This window comes from Capsicum annuum, chromosome 3, assembly GCF_002878395.1.
Source record: "Capsicum annuum cultivar UCD-10X-F1 chromosome 3, UCD10Xv1.1, whole genome shotgun sequence".
NCBI classification, from domain to species: Eukaryota; Viridiplantae; Streptophyta; class Magnoliopsida; order Solanales; family Solanaceae; genus Capsicum; species Capsicum annuum.
The window spans coordinates 252,535,930-252,558,412 of record NC_061113.1 but is presented as its reverse complement, the minus strand read 5'-3'; the positions used below and the strand labels follow the sequence as shown (position 1 = coordinate 252,558,412).

Sequence of the window (22,483 nt, the reverse complement as noted above, 5' to 3'; positions counted from 1 at the left end):
TCTATGTCCAAATTAAATTTTTTAGGTAATAATACATATTAAAATTTTTTTATTGAATTTTGTTTGGCAACAAAAAAATCGTAGGTTTGCCATCAATACTTTTAAATAACAAATTATATTATTTTATCCTCTATTACTATATATTTGAAGGAAATATAACATCTTTGGATTATATTAATCCAAAAATTCTTTTGTATAATTCCAAAAGTAGATTTTATTCTTTTATTTTCATATAAATAACAAATTTAATGTCTAAAATATGAAATCCGTCGTTTTATTTTTTTTTAGATTTTAAGAATCTTTAATATATAAAATAAATAATAATAAAAAAATGAGTACCAAATTTTATAAGTACTTGAGTTTTAAATATTATTAAGTGGTGAAATAAATAAGTTAATAAAAGAAACTTTGAAAAATAAATATCAAATAAAATAATTCAAACTTTTGGTGTAGTTAAATTAATCTTCAATGATTAGTATATCATGTTAAAAAAAAAAGAATTAGGATAAAACTTTAGTTAAATAAGTTTGACAAGTTAAATAGATTTATTTATCAAAAAAAGAAAGAAATTTTAATGACATGAAATTTCAAGTAGGAGATAGGAGGTTTTTGAAGTGTTAAGTATATTTTAAGGAAAATAGAAAGAGTTGAGTGATATTCTTATCCTAAATGGAACAAAAATAATATTTATAGGTAATTTTTCAAATATGGGTGACCATCTTGAGAATTTACTCTTATAAAATAATGAGTGAGAAGGTCCAACTAACAAATGATGCCAAGTACGAGTAGTCGCATCTTATTTTATCGCTTTAAATATGTCAAACGAAAAGCTATAGTTTAAAAGTTATTAGAAAATATTGTATTTTTATTTTATGTGATACATATTTTTTTTAGTCCATCACAAAAAGAATGTCACTTTATTATAATTAAAAAAATTATTTTAAAATTATTTTTTTATTCTTAATAAAATAATTTAAAATCATACAAATATTTAAGATTTATTTTTATCGACAAATTTCAAAAGCTTTTATTTGTTGTTTTTAAATATTTCACTAAATTATATAATGTCACATAAAATAAAATAATGAAAACATATTTTTAAAATGAAGTATAAAAAAGTAACGCAAACAAATTGAAACGGAGGAAACTTTCCCTCCACTGTATTTCAATTTTCAAACAACATTGGGCTTCGTGTCAAAAGTGGGCTTTTCGTTTTCCTTTTCTGTGGTAGGGCCCATAGTATAAAAGACGTCATTTCTAGATGTTACCGTCCACTTTGCCAATCACTCATCACATCACTAGTTGTGCCTCATTCACTTGCAATGGCTTCCTATGGTTTCAATGATCAGTACTCTTCAATGGCTTCCGATTCATCAGAACGACGACGTGTTGGCCTGATATACGATGAACGAATGTGTTTACATTCTGATCCAAACGATCTTCTCCCCCTGGTGAAGCCAGATAAAGCTCGTGAGCCTCATCCCGAGTGTCCCGATCGTATTCGGGCTATTTGGAACAAGCTTCATTCCTCCGGAATTGCGCAAAGGTATATTTAATCGTTCACAGCAACCGATCATTTTATTTTTTTGATTTTTTTCGATAATTGTGCTGTCGAGTCAGCTTGCACTCATTCCACATTACTCCTTTCACCGGTAATAGGTATCATGTTGATTATTTTTTTTAATAAGCCGTGGTGTCCGGGGTATCAGCTTATTTTTTTATTGTTTTTTAATAAAACGCGGTGTTCGACCCACCTTTGATGCAACTCGACTAATTCACACACTAATTCCACATGACTGCTTCACCAGTAATACGTATCAGGTTGATATTTTATTGTTTTTTAATAAGCCATGGTGTCTGGAGTATCAGGTTAATTTTTTTATTGTTTTTTAATAAAACGTGATGTTCGAGCCACTTTGATGCACCTCGACTAATTCACACACTAATTCCACATGACTACTTTCACCAGTAAACGTATCAGGTTGATATTTTATTATTTTTATAATAAGCCGTGGTGTCTGGGGTATGAGCTTATTTTTTAATTGTTTTTTAATAAATCGTGGTGTTAGAGCCACTTTGCCGTGCACTTCAATTAATTCCACTAATATTTGCCATTTTCCATCAACAATGGTATCAAGTTATTTTTGCTTTACTTTCCTTTTTTTTTTTAATAAATCGTAGTGTCGGGGCCAACTTGTGCGCACCTTGAATAATTTTGCGCATACCTATCAACTCCAACCAGCAATAGGTGTCACATTATTTTTAAAAAATTTTAATATTTTTTTTTTTTTCAGATGTGTTGTTATGGAGGGAAAGGAGGTGGAGGATAAACATATAGAGTTGGTTCATACAAAGAAGCATATTAATTTGATTAAAAATGTTAGTTCAACGACGAATTTGAGAAGAGAGGAGCTTGCTAATAAGTATAGTTCTATATATTTCAATGAAGGCTCTACAGAAGCAGCTTATCTTGCTGCTGGTTCTGTCATTGAGGTAACTAATCGTGTTTACTACTTTCTCCGTTTCATTTTACTGTATCAAAAGATGATTTTTCATTTTACTTGTCTATTAGCAAATCATGAGAGTTGTCCCAATTTATGTGGCACGGTTTGAATTTTGAGAGTTAATTAGTTTAATTTTGACCATGAATTCAGGCTTGTAATATTTGAACTTTTTGCAATAAAATTTACAAATTCGACCACTACGTAAAAAGTAGTATTTTTAAGTCACAATAATTAACAATTCAAATTATTTAAAAGATGTATGAAAAATTACGGTCATTGGGAGAATTGATCGAATCTCAAGACCTCATAGTTGCCACATAAATTGGAATGGAGGTGAAACTTTTATCCCATACTACCTTTAGCATTAACTACACAAAGTAATAGTCGTCAAATTTAGCGTTCAAAAGCATCATTAATAAGCTTAGTTTAGTGAAATATACTTCTAATTAAAGCTTTCTTAAGGGGTGTGCTAGGTCAACAAGAGCCAAGTAATATGAAATGAGGGAGTACTCAGTCTTTTTATAATTTGTTAGAAATTGATGCATTTCATAGGCCATTATATCTACTGCCTTCCTTTTTAGTTGAGTGTTTGGTCGGGGACTTTGTAAACTTTGTGAAATTAAGGGTATTCCGTAATCTGCTTTTTGGACATTGTATCATGAATCTTGTTTTTTTCGATGATTCTTTTACTTGTGCTTTGTTGTGCATTGTGATTATAAATTGTTTGTGTTCTTCCATTATTGCTGCATCCGTGATACTCTTTAAAGTTTTTATCTTGAGTGTACCATATAGGTTGCTGAGAAAGTTGCCGAAGGAGAACTAGACTCTGCCTTTGCCATCGTCAGGCCTCCCGGGCATCACGCGGAAGAAAATCAACCAATGGGATTTTGTTTGTACAACAATGTTGCTATAGCTACACGTTATCTCTTGGATAACAGAGTAAGAGTTAGTTTCAGTTATGAAACTTAGGTGGATTCAAATCTTTAATCAGTTTTGTGAATCAACTCAAAGGTTTTACATATTGTCCGGTTAATTTCCTTGCAGCCTGATTTGGGGATCAAGAAAATTTTGATTGTTGATTGGGATGTACATCATGGAAATGGCACTCAAAAGATGTTTTGGAAGGACCCTCGAGTACTCTTCTTTTCTGTGCATAGGTACGTGTGAAATCTCCCAAGAGATATTCATTTTTATCCATTCAAATTTGGCACTTTAGATAGAAATATTTTGAGCTTTGAGGAAAGAAATTTGGCTCGAACTTCACCTATCTCTGTTCTCTTCTTTCTGCACTGCTTGTATGGTCTTTATGGTATTTCTCTACCACTTGAGGGCTTCAGGATGTAATAAGTTGACAAAGTTGATTATTTGCCTAAGAGGTGTCAAATTTAGTCTCTTATGGTGTATCATTGGTGGTCTTAATTAGGTATGATTCTGGAACTTTTTATCCTGGTGGTGATGATGGGTCACATGTAATGACTGGTGATGGGCTGGGAAAAGGTTACAATATCAATGTTCCTTGGGAGCATGACCGCTGTGGTGATGCAGACTATCTTGCTGTGTGGGATCATCTCTTGATTCCTGTTGCCAAAGAATTTGGTCCTGACATTATTCTGATCTCAGCAGGATTTGATGCAGGTTAGCTAGAGTTTGGTTTTATCCTCCGTGGGTCTTCTCATGATTTTCCTATTAATGTTTCTCCTTTCTCGTCTTTTTTCTCTCAGCTTCAATTTTCGTTTTTAAGGCTTTTCAGCATTTTGGGGTATTGCTATTTCTTGGTTACCAATGTGTTGATTGTTATTGATGTCTGTGTGGTACATTGTTTGAACCAATTCTCTATTTTACCTTTAAAAATCAGTTTCCTTGTACCTGATTTTTGTAGTTTCATGTTGGATTTTAAACTTGACTTGGACTTTCCTTAAGATAAGGTAAACTTTGTTATCCTTAACCTATGAGACTAATCAGCAACACTTTTACTGATAATTTGCTCTTGAATTTTTAACTGCTTCAAGTGTAATCACTACTATCCTTGAAAACTTTGCATGCTAAAAGTTGACGGCTCAAAGTCTTCCCAACTTACTTAAAATTGGCTTTCTCAAAGACAAAGATAATTCTTATTTAAAGCTTTGCGGTAGAGATAGGATAACGCCTGAATGTGTTTGGTTTGTGGTGCCATGTCCTTGTAAATGCAAAAGATGGTTGTTTCCTACACACTTGCCTTCCAGAAATCTATCTAGTTTTGAACAACACTAGGATCCTTCCCAAGATATGCATATTTAGAAAGGATTGTATGATTACTGCTGTTTGTATTTCCACAAACTTCTTTCATTTTTTTAAAACCCTTTTTATTTGTACAAGTTGAGAAGAAGGGAAGAGCTCCCAAAATCCTACTATCAAGAAAAAGCCTATGAGCACTTATCTAACTCTAGCTTGTTAGGAATAGGATTCCAAGGACTAAGACCCGTAAAGCTGAAGTTTACAACTGTAAACAAGAATTTACCTCTAGAAAACTCATTTTTGAAGGTAATCACTTTAAGGATTCTTTTAAAGTGGGTTAAAACCTTGTCTGTTGTAATAGAAATAGGATTGTAAAATGAAGTGTTTTGACACATAGATACTACTACTGATGAAAAAAAAAACAAATTTGGTCTTTTACTTAAATTGACCATTCCTGCTATTTTGATGCAGAAACTTATGTCTTACTTCTCATAAGCTACTGTTTGCGGTTTGATTTCCTATTCTTGCGTTGGTTCTTGAATCTTCTGTAGCTTTCTTGTCAAGACCTTTTTCATTGGATATTTAGTTAAAATGGAGTAGGTTTGGCAACGTGAGACGATGAGACATAGTAAACTCCCTGAACTAACATTATAAATTACTTTTTTATTGCTTTGCTCTCATATATTTGTTGAACTTCTATTCAAATTGGCAATCATAGTTTTCTTGCCGACTAATCTGATTCAACAGTCTTTAACTGTTCTGATGTTTGATGTGATAGCTATTGGTGATCCTCTTGGTGGATGTCGTGTTAGTCCATACGGGTATGCTGTAATGTTGAATAAGGTGAGTTCTAAGTGATTGTTGCAAGTAGTTATGATATTTTTTTTCCAGTGATAGTCTTTGTTTTTCTTCTGTCTATGTCATTTTCCAGGCATTCATCCAATTGCATGTGCATATATGCTCTTTTTTCATTTTCTTGTGATTTATTTCTATAAAGTACATTTTTAGAGACTTCACTGACCCTTTTTTATTTGCATATTTTAGTTGTTGGTGTTTGCCAGAGGCAAGATTGTGATGGCACTTGAAGGTGGATATAATCTGGATTCTATAGCAAATTCTGTCCAAGCTTGTATTGAAGTGTTATTACAACAAAAACCGGTTATTGGAACTTTAGAGGCTTATCCATTTGAATCCACATGGCGAGTGATACAGGCTGTAAGGATGTTTCTGCCCTAGCCCATTGTGCTGCTCCTTCTTCTTCCTCTTTTCCCTTTTTATCTTGTTTATAGCCATAAAACAATATATTCCTGATTATATTGTTTCAGTGAGCCAAATTTCCTGCATGTTAAGAGTAACTTTTTGGCCCCTCTACAATTACTATTTTCTGATTAAAAAAAGAGTGAACTTTTTGGCCTTACGTTAAGGCTTGTGTACTTACTTTTTCATTGTACACCATAAATGTGTTCAGGTACGTAAAGAGTTGAGTTCATTTTGGAAAACACTTGCTGAGAGATTACCAGAGAAAGTAACTAGCATGAGAACTCCTTTCATTCAGGTCAGATTTCTTCATTTTGCTATTTTAGCATCATCTATAGCCTCCTCGAGAACAATCGCTCCAACTCAAGTTGTTGCCCCCCCCCCCCCCCACCCCCCCCCCCCCCCCCCCACTATTTTCTCTTTTAATTTTCCTCCTTAATTCTGACCACGCGGATCCCACTTCTTTACCTTTCCCCTTTGAGAAAAATAATTTCTCTAGATTGAAGGTTCCAATAACTCCTTTCATTCAGGTCAGATTTCTTCATTTTGCTATTTTAGCATCATCTATAGCCTCCTCGAGAACAATCGCTCCAACTCAAGTTGTTGCCCCCCCCACCACACACACACACACACACACTCACACTATTTTCTCTTTTAATTTTCCTCCTTAATTCTGACCGCGTGGATCCCACTTCTTTACCTTTCCCCTTTGAGAAAAATAATTTCTCTAGAATGAAGGTTCCAATGGATGAAATCTTTCAAAGATTTTTGTTGAATTGCTGATTTTATTTATTTATTTATTTATTTTGTATATTTTCACATGCTATTATCCAAATGTTATACGCTTTGGATGAACTTCTTGAAAAACTTAGTTGCCGAGTTTGGTTCCAATCTACGTATAGGAAACTCTCAATACAAAATGTTCGATTGGGAGAAATGGATGTCAATGTTCCACATCGCGCTATATGAACCCCATTTTAAACCCTAAATTTGAAATTGGAGAAGATTACAAACTTTAAATCTTCTAACTTTAAAGAAGTTACAGTTAAAAGATTTGACAACTAACTTCAAGCTTCATGTTTTGAAATGGCGGAAAAGAGGAGGCAACAACAACAACATACCCAAGTGTATTCCCACATAGACCACAACATATCCAAGTGTATTCCTACATAGCGGGGTCTGAGGAGGGTAAGTTTATGCCGTCCATACCACTACCTCGGATGAGGTAGAGAGGCTATTTCCGATGGACCCCTGGTGCGAAGAGGAGGAAGAAGAAGATGATTGGGAGAAAATGGCTGAGAAATTAAAAAAAACGAAAGTTACTGGTGGAGCCTTCATTGTAGGCTGATTTGGACTGCCACGTGTATATTTTGGTATAAGTTTTTATGCGCCTAGTGAAAGTGTTTTCACTTTGTATGACATGTTAGCTTTTAAAAGTTAGATAATATAGGCAATAAAATGTCCGAGGGGTTCTATAGGTTGGGGGGTCATTTGACTATTTTCTCATTAGAAAAATAAGAAACACACTTTTTAGAAAAAATATAGTTAAAATGATTAACAAGTGATGTAAGAGATGGAGAAAATTTTTGATGCAATGAGTGTTATGTTAAGTTTTGAAAATTATAGTGCATTAGTAATTCTCTGCCAGTCAAAAACAATCTCTCTACTTCTGAGGCAGGTGTAAGGTCTGCGTACGCCCTACCCTCCGTAGAACTTAACCTAGGCATTTTATTGTTGTAGGAACGAGCCCAGAAAAGAGAAATCAGATGCCCTTTCTGATGCAGTTCGCCATGTGGAGAATTGTCTGCCAGGGGATGTAGACTTTGCTTACCAGCACATACGGTAGCCTAAGGCTCATAAGAAACTCCGTGTCCCATAAACGTCCTATTACAAATAGTTGGATGAAGCTAAGTTGGCATGGAGTCGTGATAGAATAGCCTTGAGCGTGGAGTCCACTTTAAAAGTTTAGATCATTGCACTTTTTGTTATGATAACAATAATATCATTTTGACAATCATCTATATATATTAAAGCTAGACATAGACAAGGTGACGAGGCACCTCTCTAAGTCCAACAATTACATTTTCCTTTTTTTTTTTTTGACTTTTTTCTCCACCCTCTCCCCTATTTTCTAATTAAAGAATGATTGATTATAGCTTACCATATATATTGAGAATCATTAAAGATTAATCAACAAAATCTAATAATTCTACATCAGTTTCATTGTTTTTTTAATTTTTTCCCCACAAGTTTCAAAATTCCAAAAGTATAAGTTATAAATTAATTTTCACCTAATTTGTAGAAAAGGGTAAAACAAAGCATGAGGTAAGTCGATCAAAATCATTTTGCACTTACAAAGAATCTTTTATCTTATGTTGTTATTGAAATAACGTCAAACTATATCATTTGTATAGCTTTTGCTTTATTTTTCAAGATACAAGGGTTAAGTAAGAATAAGAAAGAAAGTAGGAATTAGGACTTTTGGAAAAGTTCGGTCCTGCAGTTATAATGTAATGATATATTTTGCAATATAAACTCGTGTATGAATGCTATCTTTTTTCTTTTGTCATGTCTACTTTTTTTCTCATTGAAGCACTTTGAATATATAGGACAAAATAATGACATTGTTTCAAGAAAAAATGATTTTAAGGGAATTTCTAAAAATTAGTATATATATTAGAAAACCTATTTGAATTTTTATGGACTCATGTATAACCTCATGTGTGAATTTAATTATTTTTTATTCTATCATGTCTATCTTTTTGTTGTTGAAGCACTTTGAATTTATAGGAGAAAATCTATGTTGCTAGGACTCTTCAAAAATGTCACTGGGTGCGTGTCGGATTTTTTAGTGTACTTTTGGAGAATCTGACACGGGTGTGACATTGAAAGTGAAGAGTCCGCGCAACTTGGGAAAAAATAATGATAGTGTTAAAGAAAAACTGATTTTGCTAGAATTTGCATAAAATTAGAATATAAATTGAAAAACATAGGTCATGGGGTTACAGAAGGAGAATGAAAACAAACAATGAGGAAAAAAGGGAGAAAAGGAAAGATCCTATACAATATGGTTGAAATTAAAATTTATTTAACAAATAATGATCCAGCTATTTTGTACCATATATAGTAGTATTAGTTTATTCCAATCTCGTCTCCTTAAATCTATGCATAATATTGATGTATTGTTCTAATGGTAGGAAATTTTACTCAAAGGATTTGGGATATTCTTAAACACATCATTTTCTCTTGTACATTCAAAGTGCTTCAATTTAAAAAAAGTAAGCATGACAAAGATTAAAAATATTCATACACGAGTTTATATTGCAAAATATATCATTACATTGTAACTGCAGGTCCAAATGTTTGCAAAAGTCCTAATTCCCTATGTTGCTCGGACTCGGCGGTTATGCCGTCGAACCCGTCCCGACGCGACACCGGTACGGACGTCGGCGCGGGATTCGGTCAAACGAATCCGGAGACGTTGACCAACATCAAGAAGAAAGTTGGCTTCGTTATCGAAAGGGAGAAACTGGCAAAAGGAGAAGATCGACGACTGTAATTGTTGTTGCCAGCGAAAGGGTTGTCGCCGGCGGAAGGGTATCGTCGTTGGAATTTCGACGGGGAATAAAGAGAAAATGGTATTATGCTCAGATCTGTGATTGTCGGTTGTTGCCGGCGAAAGGGTTATTGTCGGCGGAAGGGTGAGAAACTGATGAAAAGTAAATAAGCACATGTATTTTGCAAAAGTAAAGTTACTAGGATGCTGCAGAATTGTCGGCGTCACTGTTGATGATCCTATATTTTGATAATTGTATTTTTTTTAAAAAATAAATTATATTAAAAAATGTTAACCTAATTTATTTAGATCTGGTGAGTGTTTGACTTTTCAAATACTACTCCTAATTAAAAAGAATTTATTTTCTTTTAATATAAAAAATACTATTCCTAATTTAAAAAGTAACTAAAAAAATTACCTTAAAAGTAAAAAAAGTAAAGAATATTTTTAAAAAAATGAAATTTCCTTGACATAGAGGAAAAAGTAAATTGAAATGACTATTTAAATATGGAACTATATTTATAATATTTAATTTTTTAGCCGAGTCCCCGCACCCGTATCCGTAATCAGATTCGCATCCCCGAATCTTAAAAGTTAAATTTTGACGAATCCGACTTTCGCCCGTCTCGGATACCCGCACCAGAGTCCATGCAACTTAGCTAATTCCTACTTTCTTTCTTCTTCTTACTTAATCCTATTTATAATCAATGAGATTTTAAAGGCTTTAGCAGAAGCCTCGGACCTCTTTTTCTCTTTGGTTTCTCTCTCGGTGTTGGGTTCCCGCTTTGGATTTCCTAAAGTTTGGTATCTTGAAAAATAAAACAAAGTTATTCAAATGATATAGTTTGATGTTGTTTAATAGGAGCACAAGATAAAAGATGCTTTGTAAGTATAAAATGACTTTGATCGGCTTATCTCATGCTCTTTGTATTTTACCGAAAATTAATTTTATAAATGAAACTTTATATAAAAGCTAAAAATAAGGAGAAAAATTAATTGTGTTTGGATCTTGTGTGGAAAATAATTTAAAAAACACGTGACTGATATAGAATTTGTAATGATTCTCAATAAATATGGTTATATGATTGATCCTTCCTTAATTAGAAAATAAGGAAGGAGAAAAAAGTCAAAAAACAGAATATGTAATTATTGGGCCGTAGAGAGGTGTCACATTACCTTGTCTATGCCTAGCTTTAATATATAGTAGTTTTAGTTTGTTCCACATATCGTCTTCTTAAATCTATACAGATTATTGATGTATTGTTCTGATTAAAGATAGGTATAAGGTAAAAATGATTAAAGCCTCGTATCCTGATTTGCTTTTCTATTTTTAGTTCATTCTAATTTGACTTTTCGTTTTGGAGAATATATGTAAAAGAAAAATATAATGGAATGCTTAAAAAATACTAGAGACTCCCTCTGCCCTAATTTATTTGATACCATTTGACTAAGCACGGAGTTGAAGAAATAAGGGAAGATTTTGTTATGTTTTCCAAATTGCGCTTATTAAAGTCACTTTAGTGCTTACTTTTTAATTGATTTTTCTTCAAAATAAATTATTAAGTGGGACCTAAAAAGGTAAAGTGGGGATGGTGTCATTAAATAGTTGCTAAATAGGAAAATGTGACATTCTTTTTGGGACGGACTAAAAGAATGGGTGCCAGATAAATTGGGACATAAGAAATGTGTATTATTATATAAAAAAGAATTGTAAATGAAAATATTTATATTTGTAACTTTTAGTGCTTATATCTGTAAAATTGTCAATTGTATCTCGTATAAATTTATGGAAGAATTTATTTTGTTGATTTGATTTATGTAAATTCACTGACGCTTTACACGACCGCTCAAAGCACGGTAAGATTTACTAGTATGTAAGACCCCCTTTAGCCTAGCTCTACTTTTAGTTGCCATGTCGTTGGATGCAACTACCTGAGATCATATTGGTGCACCATGATTCGTAAGTTCACTGGTTGGCGTGAACTAATTGATTAGGTGCTTAGTTCCTAGAATTAGTGCTTGCCAGGGGTTGTGCAAAGCTTAAGATATGAGGTCACACATACTAAACAATGGATGCATTGTGTGCAAGTATTAGTTGGATATTGATGTTTTGGATGTATTATCAAGCTTTACTTTGCTTCCCAAAATAAATAAACTTCTCGTTCACAATGTGTCCCCACGAAATCCTTGGGAAAATTTATGTTGGCCAAATGCTTGTTGCTCCGTTATTTAAATTTCATTTAATTCTTCTAATATGTATGGTATAACTTGTTTCCATATTAACTTTAATAGCCTTTGTAACTCTTATTACAGGTCGTTAGCTCTGATTCTGAAGATGAGTACGATAACTTTCCTAACAGGGTGTCACAAGATTTGGAAAAGGACATTGACAATGTAATACAACCATTTTCAGACCTGAAAGTTAATGATGGCCCAGGCATAACAAGTACTGATATTATTTTTCCTTGCAAAATTTTGCTCTTTTATTTCTGAAGATGGTTTTTAATGATCTTTGAATTTACTCAGGTCAAGCTAGCATTATTTCTCACACTTGGAGGGCAGAGCTTTCAAAGATTGATATATGGTATGCTGCATTTGGGTCAAATATGAAGCTATCAAGGTTCCTTTGCTATATTGCAGGAGGACAGGTATAACTATCATGCATTCTTTGAAATGCATATTTTCATTATAAACCTCCTGCATCATGGAGTTGTGAACTGTGAAAAAACAAAAACTGCTACTTTTGGCCACTTCACCACTAAGTTTGTGCCTCAAGTCTTCTTGAATTTCTACAGTTTATCATCTTAAATTTCAGAATGATCTTAAAACTTGCCTCCTGCAAAAGCCGAATACCACTGTTCTATAGTAGTATGCAAAAGTTCTTCTAGGGGTTGCATAGTTTCTGAATCAATTGCCAAATATGTTTCTCCAAGAAAAAGGAGAGTATACATAATCAACCCCCTAAACTTGTCCTGATTTGTCATTCAAATACCTCAATAGAGGGCATGACCTATAAACCACTGAATATCTATGCATACTGTAATTATTGAACCCTTCATGGAGAGACAATCAAGAAAATAAAGAGGGGGTAGCTCACACGGGGGTGATAAATAAAGAGCGGGTAGCTCACACGGCGGTGATGTGACAAAGAAGTCAAATAAAGAAAGACATGTGGCTTTTCCTAAGTAATAATTATAAGATCTTTTGAAAAAATAATCTTTCTTTACACGCACACTCCTTGCACCCATCTCCTCTTTGATGTTTGTTATTCTTCTTTGTAGAGAAAATATGTAGATTGAAGACAGCTTTTAAGATGTGCGGTATAGAGTATAAAACCCTAAATTTCAAATTAGGTGCTAAGAACCTTAGTTGCTCATACTCTTCACTTTAGGTGTCGCACCTATGTTGGCATGACGTGGGTATGGGATCTGTACCAGATATGGTCAAACGATTTTGGTTACTTTGACCAAAATCGATAGAGAATCCGAAACAGATAAATGAGTTTTATTCGAACTTAATAGTAAACAATAGAGAGATGCATATGTACACTTAATAATAGTTGCATAATCGAACTTGCTCTCAAAACTTCATGCCTTACTTCCCTTCCAAATAGTCTGCCTTAATTTAGGCATTTACTTCTAGGTCTATTTTTTGATATTTGAATTTAATTTAGCCAAATCTCCACTCATATTTGTATCGAGATTCATACCCCAGAATCATATAATTTAGATCATGAAGGATTTGACCTCTAGATCCACCCAAGTCCGAGCAACTTAGCTAAGAGCCTTAATTGATCTTACTTCTTAGTATTCAAAAATTCGTGGATTAAAGCTAATTCTAATACTAATAGAGTCAAGTCAAGAACTTAAGATGAAAAAGTGATTGAAACTCCTATTTCAAAGAAATTAAAGACAATAGTTAGTATATGACAATTTCCTTCTTTGATTTACTTTAATAAAAACCTAAAATATTAAGTTAAGAACTAATCTTACCTCCTAAAGAATAAAGTTGCAAAATAAATCCATAATTGCTACACACAAAGGTGTAAAAGAAGAGAAACCTCTCAAATAATATTTACCAATAATAATGCTCTTCCCGATAATAACAAAATTTATCTCTCTATATAGGGGAAAATTATCGTAAGTAACATCGGATTCAATTTTTACATTTGTGGGAATAATGAATACTAAAACTTAATTAGGAAACTTTAAACTACAAAAGCATGTAAAATAATATCAAACTTTTTCCCTAACAAAATAAGGAAAAAGTGGCATAATATGCACCAAAACACACTTCTACTCTTGACTCAATTTGGGCTGGTTTGATTTCTGCCCATCTTTGAGCAGAATTTCATTTCTCTATGAGATGAATTTTCATCTCCTTTCTTGGTTTCCATTTTGGGCTCCCCTCCTCGTGGGCTCCTTTGCCTCCATATGTGTCCAATCTTCCTCTTAGACATGGACTTGAACCATGCAATACTAGGACTTCACCATAATTCTTGGGTTTTTTCTTCTATGATAAATATCTTTTTGGACACTTCTTCCACTATAAGCATCTTCTTGATTCCCATTGAAACCTGACAACTGTTAATGGAGGTATGCCACCATGGATGACATCACTCCACCTACTGCATCAGGGAAAAAAATGGCATGCCTACGGCTAAGTTCTCATCTTTCCCTTCAGTTCCGCAATCAGGTTTGCTGTTCAGTTTTGTCTTAGGAGCTTCTCTTTCAAACAATCCTACTGAACGATTTGGCTTAGATTCCTTTGTCCTAACAAGCAGAAGGAGAAAAAGTTTAAATTAGAAAAGCGATATAATTAATTATCAATAGCCTGGTCCTAGAAATGCCAATATTAATGAGTTCTAAACTGAACTTCAGTAGGAATTAGGTCACTAATGTATGGTTTTTTGCGAAGCTTAGTGTTAAGTGGTGTATACAGCATCACTGATTTAAGGAATAGGAAAATTGTGGGAAAATGGATAGAGGGGGTAAAGGGAGTCTGCAGTTCATCTGTGAGCATGAAATAGTGGAATAGATGTTCAGTGTACTGTTTTTTGGACCTTATGGCATTATGTACGAGAGAATAAGATGTATTGGATACAAATTTAGTAGGCGTTTGGCCATGAGAATTCACTTTTTTCTTGAAAATTATTTCACTTTTAATGAAAATAGTATTTGTTTTCACTTTTTGCACTCCTATTTCTCCCACAAGGTTTCAAAAACAACTCCAATTTATATTCATGGTCAAACACAACACCAACTCCAACTCTGGAAAATTGTTATTTTCATGGCCAAGCAGGGCCTTATTGTTGGATTGAAGAAGATTTATGGGGTTTGAATTTGTTATAGGACTCAAAGAAGAGGATCACTGAGTTAAAAAATTTGGCAGGAAAAGTAGTTACTTGAAATGGCTGAAAATTCGTTTACTGTGAAATATTTGTATTGTCAAGTGTAAGGTGCTATCTATGTATTCAGCTAAAAGAAAAATGACGCAGTGTCCTGGTGCAATTAGAACTGAATGATGGAAAAACCTTTCTTACTAGGATTAATAATGTAAAACGTTTGCCATGTATATTACCAGCTTGAAATGGTTTTACATATTGGGGTGATCATGATTCCGCAAAACTTTAATGATTCTCTGTTAGTCAGGCATCTTATAATAAGAAACTAGTCTAATATTAAGATGAGATTGATGCTGGTGTAAGGGTAACAAGGATTGAGCTTTCAGTGTGTCTCTATGGTCTTTTTATGTATTTCATAGCAACAAAATAACTTCCAGGTGGAAAGCATGCGAAAGCCATGTATTGGTTCATTGGATAAAAGCAAGCCAAAGGAGATCAAATGGGAAACTTTTCCCCATCGCCTATTCTTTGCTCGTGAGCATACAGCTACATGGGGTCCGGGTGGAGTTGCTTTTCTTCACCCTGAAAGCAATAGTGACGAAAAAGCTTACTTGTGCCTATATAGGATAACGTATGTCATTCTTTCCTTTATTTAAAATGTTTCTCCTTTCATGATAATTAGGAGTTGGCCATTTTGTTGGCATTGTTTAATAAAGACCTTCGGCTTTTGATTTTGAATTATAACGTAATGTTCATTTTTCTTTTTACAGGCTTGAGCAATTTAATGATGTTTTATGTCAAGAGAATAGTTCAAGCTTTGACATGAAATACCCTTTGTTTGACATGACTGATTTACAATCTATTGAAAACAGAAAATCTTTTTCAGCAGAGGCTGTCAAGGTGTGATTTAAGTTCTGTATTGCTCTCATGAGTATTTTTCTCTACACTCCCATATTAATGCCTCAAATAGTTACAATTAGCAGATAATGGTTCAAAAACTATAAGATTCAACTGGGCATAAAACAATGGTTGCACAAGACAACCATACATTTTCTGCTAATTAGTTCAATAATAAATATTCCAGGTTGTGTTTGCTAATACAGTGAGGTACTGGGGTAGAACAATTGCAACTCTTATCTGATGGATGGAAAATTTCGTCCTGACAGTGAAGGATAAGTATAAGGAGGAAGATTGTGGTTCTACCGGGAACCTGTATTAATGAGTTAATCATGGAGGGTTAAGGGTGAGATTTGTACAACAACATACCCAGTGTGATCTCACCAGTGGGGTCCGGGGAGGGTAGAGTGTACTCAGACCTTACCCCTACCTTTTAAGGAAGCGTGGTTGTTTTTGACAGACCCTCGGCTCAAGAAAAACATTTCTAAAATTAGAACTGTTTACCTCATCAAAAAGGATCTGGAGGGACTGAAATGGGAGGGATGGAGGAGCTAAGACCTTGTAGATCAGTTTAGTCATAATTAGCCAAATAACACAGAATTATCAGTCTCAGGGATGATTATCCGAAGACAAGTAAATCCTTGGTAGGAAACCACAAATATGCCACCAGATAAGCTCAATAGGATGTGGATCACGTCCTTCTACATTGCGGGCTTACCATGCGATTATGGTGGGATATGTTTAGATGGTTTCTCCTTGGGTAATGCCAAGAACTATGAAAGATCTTATGCTCAGCTAAGTTGCTCAGATTCTTCAAAAATGTCATTGGGTGCGGGTCGGATCCTTCAAAATTAGTACATTTTGGAGGATCCGACATGGGTGCGGCGACATTTTAGAAAGTCCGAGCAACTTAGTTGCTCAGTTGGAAGAGCAGGAGAAGGCGGAGAAGACAAAGGGCCTTGAACATGGTTCCAATAGCGTTAACATGGCCAGTTTGGAGAGAGAAATAGGAGAGCTTTTGAAGGTGTAGAGTTAAGTTTCTTGCAATTGACGAGTAGTCTCCGCTCTATTATTTTCTTTTGGTGTACACAGAAAGTCCTCCTTGCTTTTAGAGGATTGGGTGGATTTTTTAGAGCTTCACATTTTGTAGAATCTTGATCTTTTGGTATAACTTTTGTATACGGCCAATTTGGTCATGGTTATGAATGAAAACACTTTTACTTGATAAAAGAAAATAGGTGGTCGATCTACAATCACTAACGTTAAATTATGTTTTCATCTCACTATTAAGTTGTCAACAAGAATACCATATCTTGGAACTTGGTTCAAGTGAGTGATGAAGCCAAAAAATAATCGTAAGAAAGATAATTTAGGCACTCAAAAGTGTCCCATATTTTACTAAAAAACGGCAATCATAATTTTCTCCCTTAGTCTCTAATAACTTGCAACATCTTCTTTTTCTATTTATTTTTCATTTTCGTACTAAACAAAATCCTTTACCTGTGCTAAACCTGAGCTCGGGTGAATGGTATTGTCTGGAGGTGTTTAATGTGAAAAACTTAATTACTCATATTGTCTATCCCAGGCGATTTAGGACTGAGAGGTAATTGATTGATTGATAGTAAAAGATGAAGAGTATTGCCTTGAAAGATAATGTAAGAAACTTGGACCTACTGTGTGGTGCACCAAACCCATCTAAGCTTGATAACAGGACAATAGCTTTTATCCAATCCTTTCATTCTTATCCCCGACCCAGACATCTGGTCTTTGCTTGACATTAACTCTGATCTAGGTGATTTTTCTCATTGTATGATTTTGCTTTGACTTTCATGTAGAATGGCTGGTACCACAATGTGCTTTACCTGGGGAAGGAGAATGGTATTCCCATTTTGACAATGACGTAAGCATGTTCTCTTTTACTTTTTATGCTCTTTCGTTTATGTATTTTCTTGTCCAACTGAATCTCATCCATACTTTGCTGCTTCTCTGTCAGATGCCAACTCTCAGATGTTGATTACTTCAAATCAGGTAAAGCAAGCATGTGCAAACCATCTAAAGAATATGCCAATACTCTGATTAGAGGTTTGGTAGAAGGAAAGCAGCTAACAGAAGAGGAAGCCACCTCTTACATACAACAAGCAACCAACAGACCATTGTGACTGGTTTCCTGCTTGGTTCTTTATTTAGTTGAAAATTGAGAGTGCAGTATGGAAATAATTATTTGATTACTCCAGAAATTGTTTTTGTACCATCTTTTTTGAGGAAGCAACTTCTTCCCATTTGGTCAGGGTGTATATAACTTATTTGATGTGGCATAGATTTTTGCCGGTGTGAATTGTTAGGGCCCTGCTATCATTGCAGTATTTTAGCTTAGCAGTGAAATGTTTGTTGTCTACAAACGATAACTCTAGTGATGTCCATTGAATTTGCCGCTTAGAAGCTGATGCTGATTTTTATGAATGAAGGTTTGTTATATTGTGTGATTTAGAATTTTAAAAGCGCAGATTGTCACCTTTTGGTTTTCAATTATGGTACAGTTGCATTGATAGTCAATTATTAATTCATTTTTTTGAGTTGTCAGAGGATGGAATTGAGTCTCGTATAAGTCATCGGCATCTTGTGTAGGTAGATCCAAGTTAATACATTCTAAATGAATACAAATCATTGTATACTTGGTTTAACCATAACCAAATATATATATATATATATATATATATATCCTGTCAAATATCAATTATTGGATATTGTCGGATCCATCAGTAAAATGCAACAAACATCATGTAGAGATACAAAAATTTTTGATTTCTAACTCATTTGAATATGGTATACAATGATAATTGCTAAATCGTACACAATAATCTGTAAACCATAAAGAATAAGGAACAAATAATCCTGCCCCAACCATCCATCGATCAGCTTGAGTTGCAGTCGATGAGGATTCTGCAATATCACCGAGATTTTAGTTTAGCATGCCCCGTTGATCCCAGATGCTTGTGTAGCTGATTCCTGTGGTGTGGTGGGAGAAACAGATAATTAGATACGGAAAAGCAGAGGAAGTAAAAACTCATTAATCAACATAAAGATTCATGACTGAGCCCTGCATCACACACCTTGAATCGAACTCCTCCCCACATGTATCACACGAGTTGCTACAAGATTTTGATTTTGCCTGAATCAAATGAAACTGTGTTAACAACAACATACCCAGTGTAATCCCACAAGTGGAGGTAGAGGCTGTTTCCGAAATGAAACTCGGATACAACAAATAATTCCAAAGCTTGGATACATACACAACCACATCCCAAGACTACTATAAAACTAATATAAGGTTCTCTTTGTCCATTTAAAAGATTCATTTGAAACCAGATGAGTATAAGGTTGCATAAATGAGTCAACAACAACAACATACCCGGTATATTCCCACCAAGTGGGTTCAGGGGAGGGGTAAGTCAATTCTAAAAATATGTTGACGAGTGAAAAAGAGAATCACAAAGAGATTGACATCAAGCAAGACAGGATTATCTTCAACAGATTAATATTTGACTACCTTCTGTTTTCTTCCTTTGGTTGTGTCTTTTGATTTGTTTACTTTGTCCTTCTTCACGGTAGTTTTCTTTTCTGTACCTTTACTAGTAACTTTCTCACCATCTCCTGAAACGTCATCTCCTTCGTGATCATTTGCTCTTTCTGCCGAAGTCTGGGATGACAGCCCTTGGCAAGCTGAGCTATCATTATATGCATTATCATCTACCTCTGTGTCGAGCTGAACTTGCTCGCTATTTCCTCCTCCTCCTGCTTCTTCTTCTTCCTCTTGTGGTCTCCTGTTTCTTTGTTTCCGGCCACCCTTATTTCTCCTAGTACTTCTAAGATTATTATATTCCATGAAGTCCATTTCATCGTTACCAGATTCACCCTGAACATTCTTTGTTGGAGTTTGACGACTGCCACCTGAACCTGCATTCTTCCTACTTTTGCGGCCAGATATCATAGCTTCAAGTACACTAGCTTCATCATCATCATCTAATCCAAGTTCATCAACCGCTCTCTTTAAATTAGAGCCGCTTTGATAATTAGTGGTCTCATCTTCTTCGCTGCTCTGAACCTCATCATCCTCACGCTCATCTTCTTGAATTAGTGTACTACTTTCTAAACGCTCCGCTAACTCATCCACCCCATCATCTATATCCTCACTTGCCCCATCCTCCACCAACTCAGCCAACTCAGCATACTCATCATCTTCGTCATCAAAAGCTTCTCTCAAAGCTGCCACCTTTTCCTTATGCTTCTTAGACTGCTCGTGATTTTTCCACTGCTTCTCGCTCTTGAACTTCTTCGAACACACCACACAGTACAATTCCTTCCCATCAACCTTCTTCTTCTCGTCCTCATCCGATTCCTCCTCAATTCCATCATCTTCTAACTCCTCAGCTTTCGACCACTCTGGCTCTACATACTTCTTCGCTCTCTCAGCCTTCTCTCTCTCGAGCTCCTTCTTTCTCTTCCGTTCCTCCTCCTTTTTCTTCTCCATTTCCTCATTCCTCTTCATCTGCATATCAATCACTCTCTTATCTCTCTTCTTCACAAACTCCGCCAATCCTCTAACCGTCTCATTATACTCCCTCCGCGCCTTCTTCCTCAGCTTCTTATTCTCATCCTCCATCACTCTCCTCGACTTCCTATTCGGTCCCGCCATAACATCATACTGATCAACCCAACAAAAATCCATCACTGTAACGAAACCAAACCAATAGCTGTAAAATGCCGTCACCTGAGCGTACGGACTCTCCAAATTCCCCATTAAAGGAGCTTCCTTCGGAAACTCCGTACCTAATTTCCGCGCGAAATTCAATTCGTTTTGATATATTTTCTCGAATAAATCACCATAAACCTTGTAGAATCCTTTCCCTTTATCGGAATATCCAGAATACACCGAATTCGAAAAGAACGAGAACAGGTTAGGAACAGAACCGGAATTTCCCGAACTCGACGGACCGGAATTGGAGAAGAGTATCTGAGATCGATGCGAATCGTACCACGCGCGCTCACGCGCGTCGGAGAGAACCTCGTATGCGTTCACAAGCTCCTGGAATGCAGCTGTAGCTTCGGATTCCGGTACGCCTGATCGGACCAGCTTGTCAGGGTGGCGTTGCAGGGCGAGCTTCCGGTAGGCGGACCGGATTTCGTCGGCGGTACAGTCGCGGTTAACGCCGAGGATCTCATATAAGCATCGTTTCTCCGCCGCCTCAGCCGCCATTGCCGCCGGGAAAGAACGATTAGTTTTCTTTCCTTCTGTTTGATTAGCGTTATTAGGGTTTTTCAATGGGGAAAAAGGAGGTTGGTCGCTTAGGGGCTGTTTGGCTGGTAGGGGAAATTGTACGATATTTAAAACGGACTCCAACAAACCTCTCCAAAACATGGCTGGTAAATTATACGAATAAAATACAGAATTATTTTATTTGGTGATCGGCTTAAACAAGGGATAATAAGAAGGAAACAAAAATGTCAAATTGTATAATACAAGTTTGAAACTTTGCTCAATAACCTCCCTTATATAATACTAGAAAATCAAATTTGATTAGCATAAGAACTTCAAAATGGATTAGGATTGAAGAACTTATTTCAATATGAATTTGATAACAAATGAGTGTAGATACTCCTCCGTCCCACCGTACCCATTCTAAATTGAGATGACACATTGATTAAAAAAAATAATTAATAACATGATTAATTTATCATAGTACTCTTATTAAATGATGTTTACATTTCAATTTAAAGAAAAAATAATTAGTTCAAATGGTAAAACATGAAAAAAAAAATTGTCTCTTCTTGATTAATAAAAAAAGATAAGTAAAATGGAAAATCAAATTAAAAAATTTGGAACGAATAATTTGAGACGGAAGTAGTATAATTTAATAAATGCTAAATATTAAATCATAAGTAATTCCGATTTCGTACTTTGTTTTAGTTTCTATTTGGAATGTAAATAGTTAACTTGATGAAACTAAAATATCCCAACTCGTGTCTATTTTGAGGTAGTATGAAAAAAAAACTTAGTTATTCTATTTTACTTATTTAATTTTTGTAATGATTAATTTGTTAAGGGACGTATCAATCTGAAAACAGAAAAGGCTCAAAAATACCTCTGAACTATCTAAAAATAGCTCAAAAATGCCCTTCGTTAGATTTTTGACTCAAAAATACCCTCCGTTAAATATTTGGCTCAAAAATATCCCTTCATCTAACGGAATTCGGAAAAAGATCAAAAATACCCTTGAACTATCTGAAATGGGTCAAAAATACTCCTCTGTTAAATATTTGGTTCAAAAATACCCATCCCTTAACGAAATTAAATTATTTCAATTATTTCGTTAATTTATATAAAGTTCATCATTTAATTTATATTTTATTAATTTTTTTAAGTGAAAATTTATATTTCGTTAATTTATATTTCATTAATTTCTGTAAAGATTAAAAAGATGTAAAGTAAAAATACCTTTTTAGAATAAATGTATATTTATTTTCCAAATCAAATTCAACCAATTTATATTATAATTCAAATACTTTTTTTCATTATCTTATTTTTAAAATTAAAAAAATACTTTTATTTAAAAAAATTAAAGTATTAGGGTTAAAAAGTTAAAGTTAAGGTTTAATTCAATCGAAATAATTTAATTTCATTAAGGGAGGGTATTTTTGAGTCAAATATTTAAC

General features: G+C 34.6%; 2 protein-coding genes across 3 annotated transcripts; one reads left to right on the top strand and one right to left on the bottom strand.

Annotated features, from left to right (window-relative positions):
* Positions 1-1,234: 1,234 nt before the first annotated feature.
* LOC107862323 (histone deacetylase 5) lies at positions 1,235-18,245 on the top strand. 2 transcript variants are annotated; one of them, XM_016707855.2, is made up of 14 exons: positions 1,235-1,546; positions 2,295-2,493; positions 3,297-3,443; positions 3,549-3,661; positions 3,928-4,139; positions 5,497-5,561; positions 5,763-5,933; positions 6,187-6,273; positions 11,845-11,977; positions 12,058-12,179; positions 15,313-15,506; positions 15,646-15,775; positions 17,608-17,672; positions 17,766-18,245. In XM_016707855.2, exons 1-14 carry the CDS (start codon positions 1,323-1,325, stop codon positions 17,929-17,931), a joined length of 2,028 nt encoding a protein of 675 aa, XP_016563341.2. In that variant the 5' UTR covers positions 1,235-1,322; the 3' UTR covers positions 17,932-18,245. The 2 variants fall into 2 exon arrangements, with proteins under 2 accessions (XP_016563341.2, XP_047265791.1); XM_047409835.1 differs by lacking the exons at positions 15,313-15,506; positions 15,646-15,775.
* Positions 18,246-18,553: 308 nt separating this feature from the next.
* Positions 18,554-21,363, bottom strand: LOC107862322 (DNAJ protein JJJ1 homolog). The gene is made up of 3 exons (XM_016707854.2): positions 19,320-21,363; positions 18,883-18,941; positions 18,554-18,778 (listed from the first exon to the last, which is right to left on the bottom strand). Exons 1-3 carry the CDS (start codon positions 21,186-21,188, stop codon positions 18,721-18,723), a joined length of 1,986 nt encoding a protein of 661 aa, XP_016563340.2. The 5' UTR covers positions 21,189-21,363; the 3' UTR covers positions 18,554-18,720.
* Positions 21,364-22,483: the final 1,120 nt, after the last annotated feature.

Bases quoted from the DNA above. Each gene is read 5' to 3' on its own strand.
- LOC107862323 (XM_016707855.2), top strand. From the start codon at position 1,323: ATGGCTTCCTATGGTTTCAATGATCAGTACTCTTCAATGGCTTCCGAT. The intron at 1,547-2,294 runs GTATATTTAATC...TTTTTTTTTCAG, and splicing joins TCCTCCGGAATTGCGCAAAG to ATGTGTTGTTATGGAGGGAA. The intron at 11,978-12,057 runs GTACTGATATTA...GAATTTACTCAG, and splicing joins TGATGGCCCAGGCATAACAA to GTCAAGCTAGCATTATTTCT.
- LOC107862322 (XM_016707854.2), bottom strand. From the start codon at position 21,188: ATGTTTTGGAGAGGTTTGTTGGAGTCCGTTTTAAATATCGTACAATTT. The intron at 18,942-19,319 runs GTAGTCAAATAT...CATTTGATTCAG, and splicing joins CCAAAGGAAGAAAACAGAAG to GCAAAATCAAAATCTTGTAG. The intron at 18,779-18,882 runs GTGTGTGATGCA...ACCACACCACAG, and splicing joins GGGGAGGAGTTCGATTCAAG to GAATCAGCTACACAAGCATC.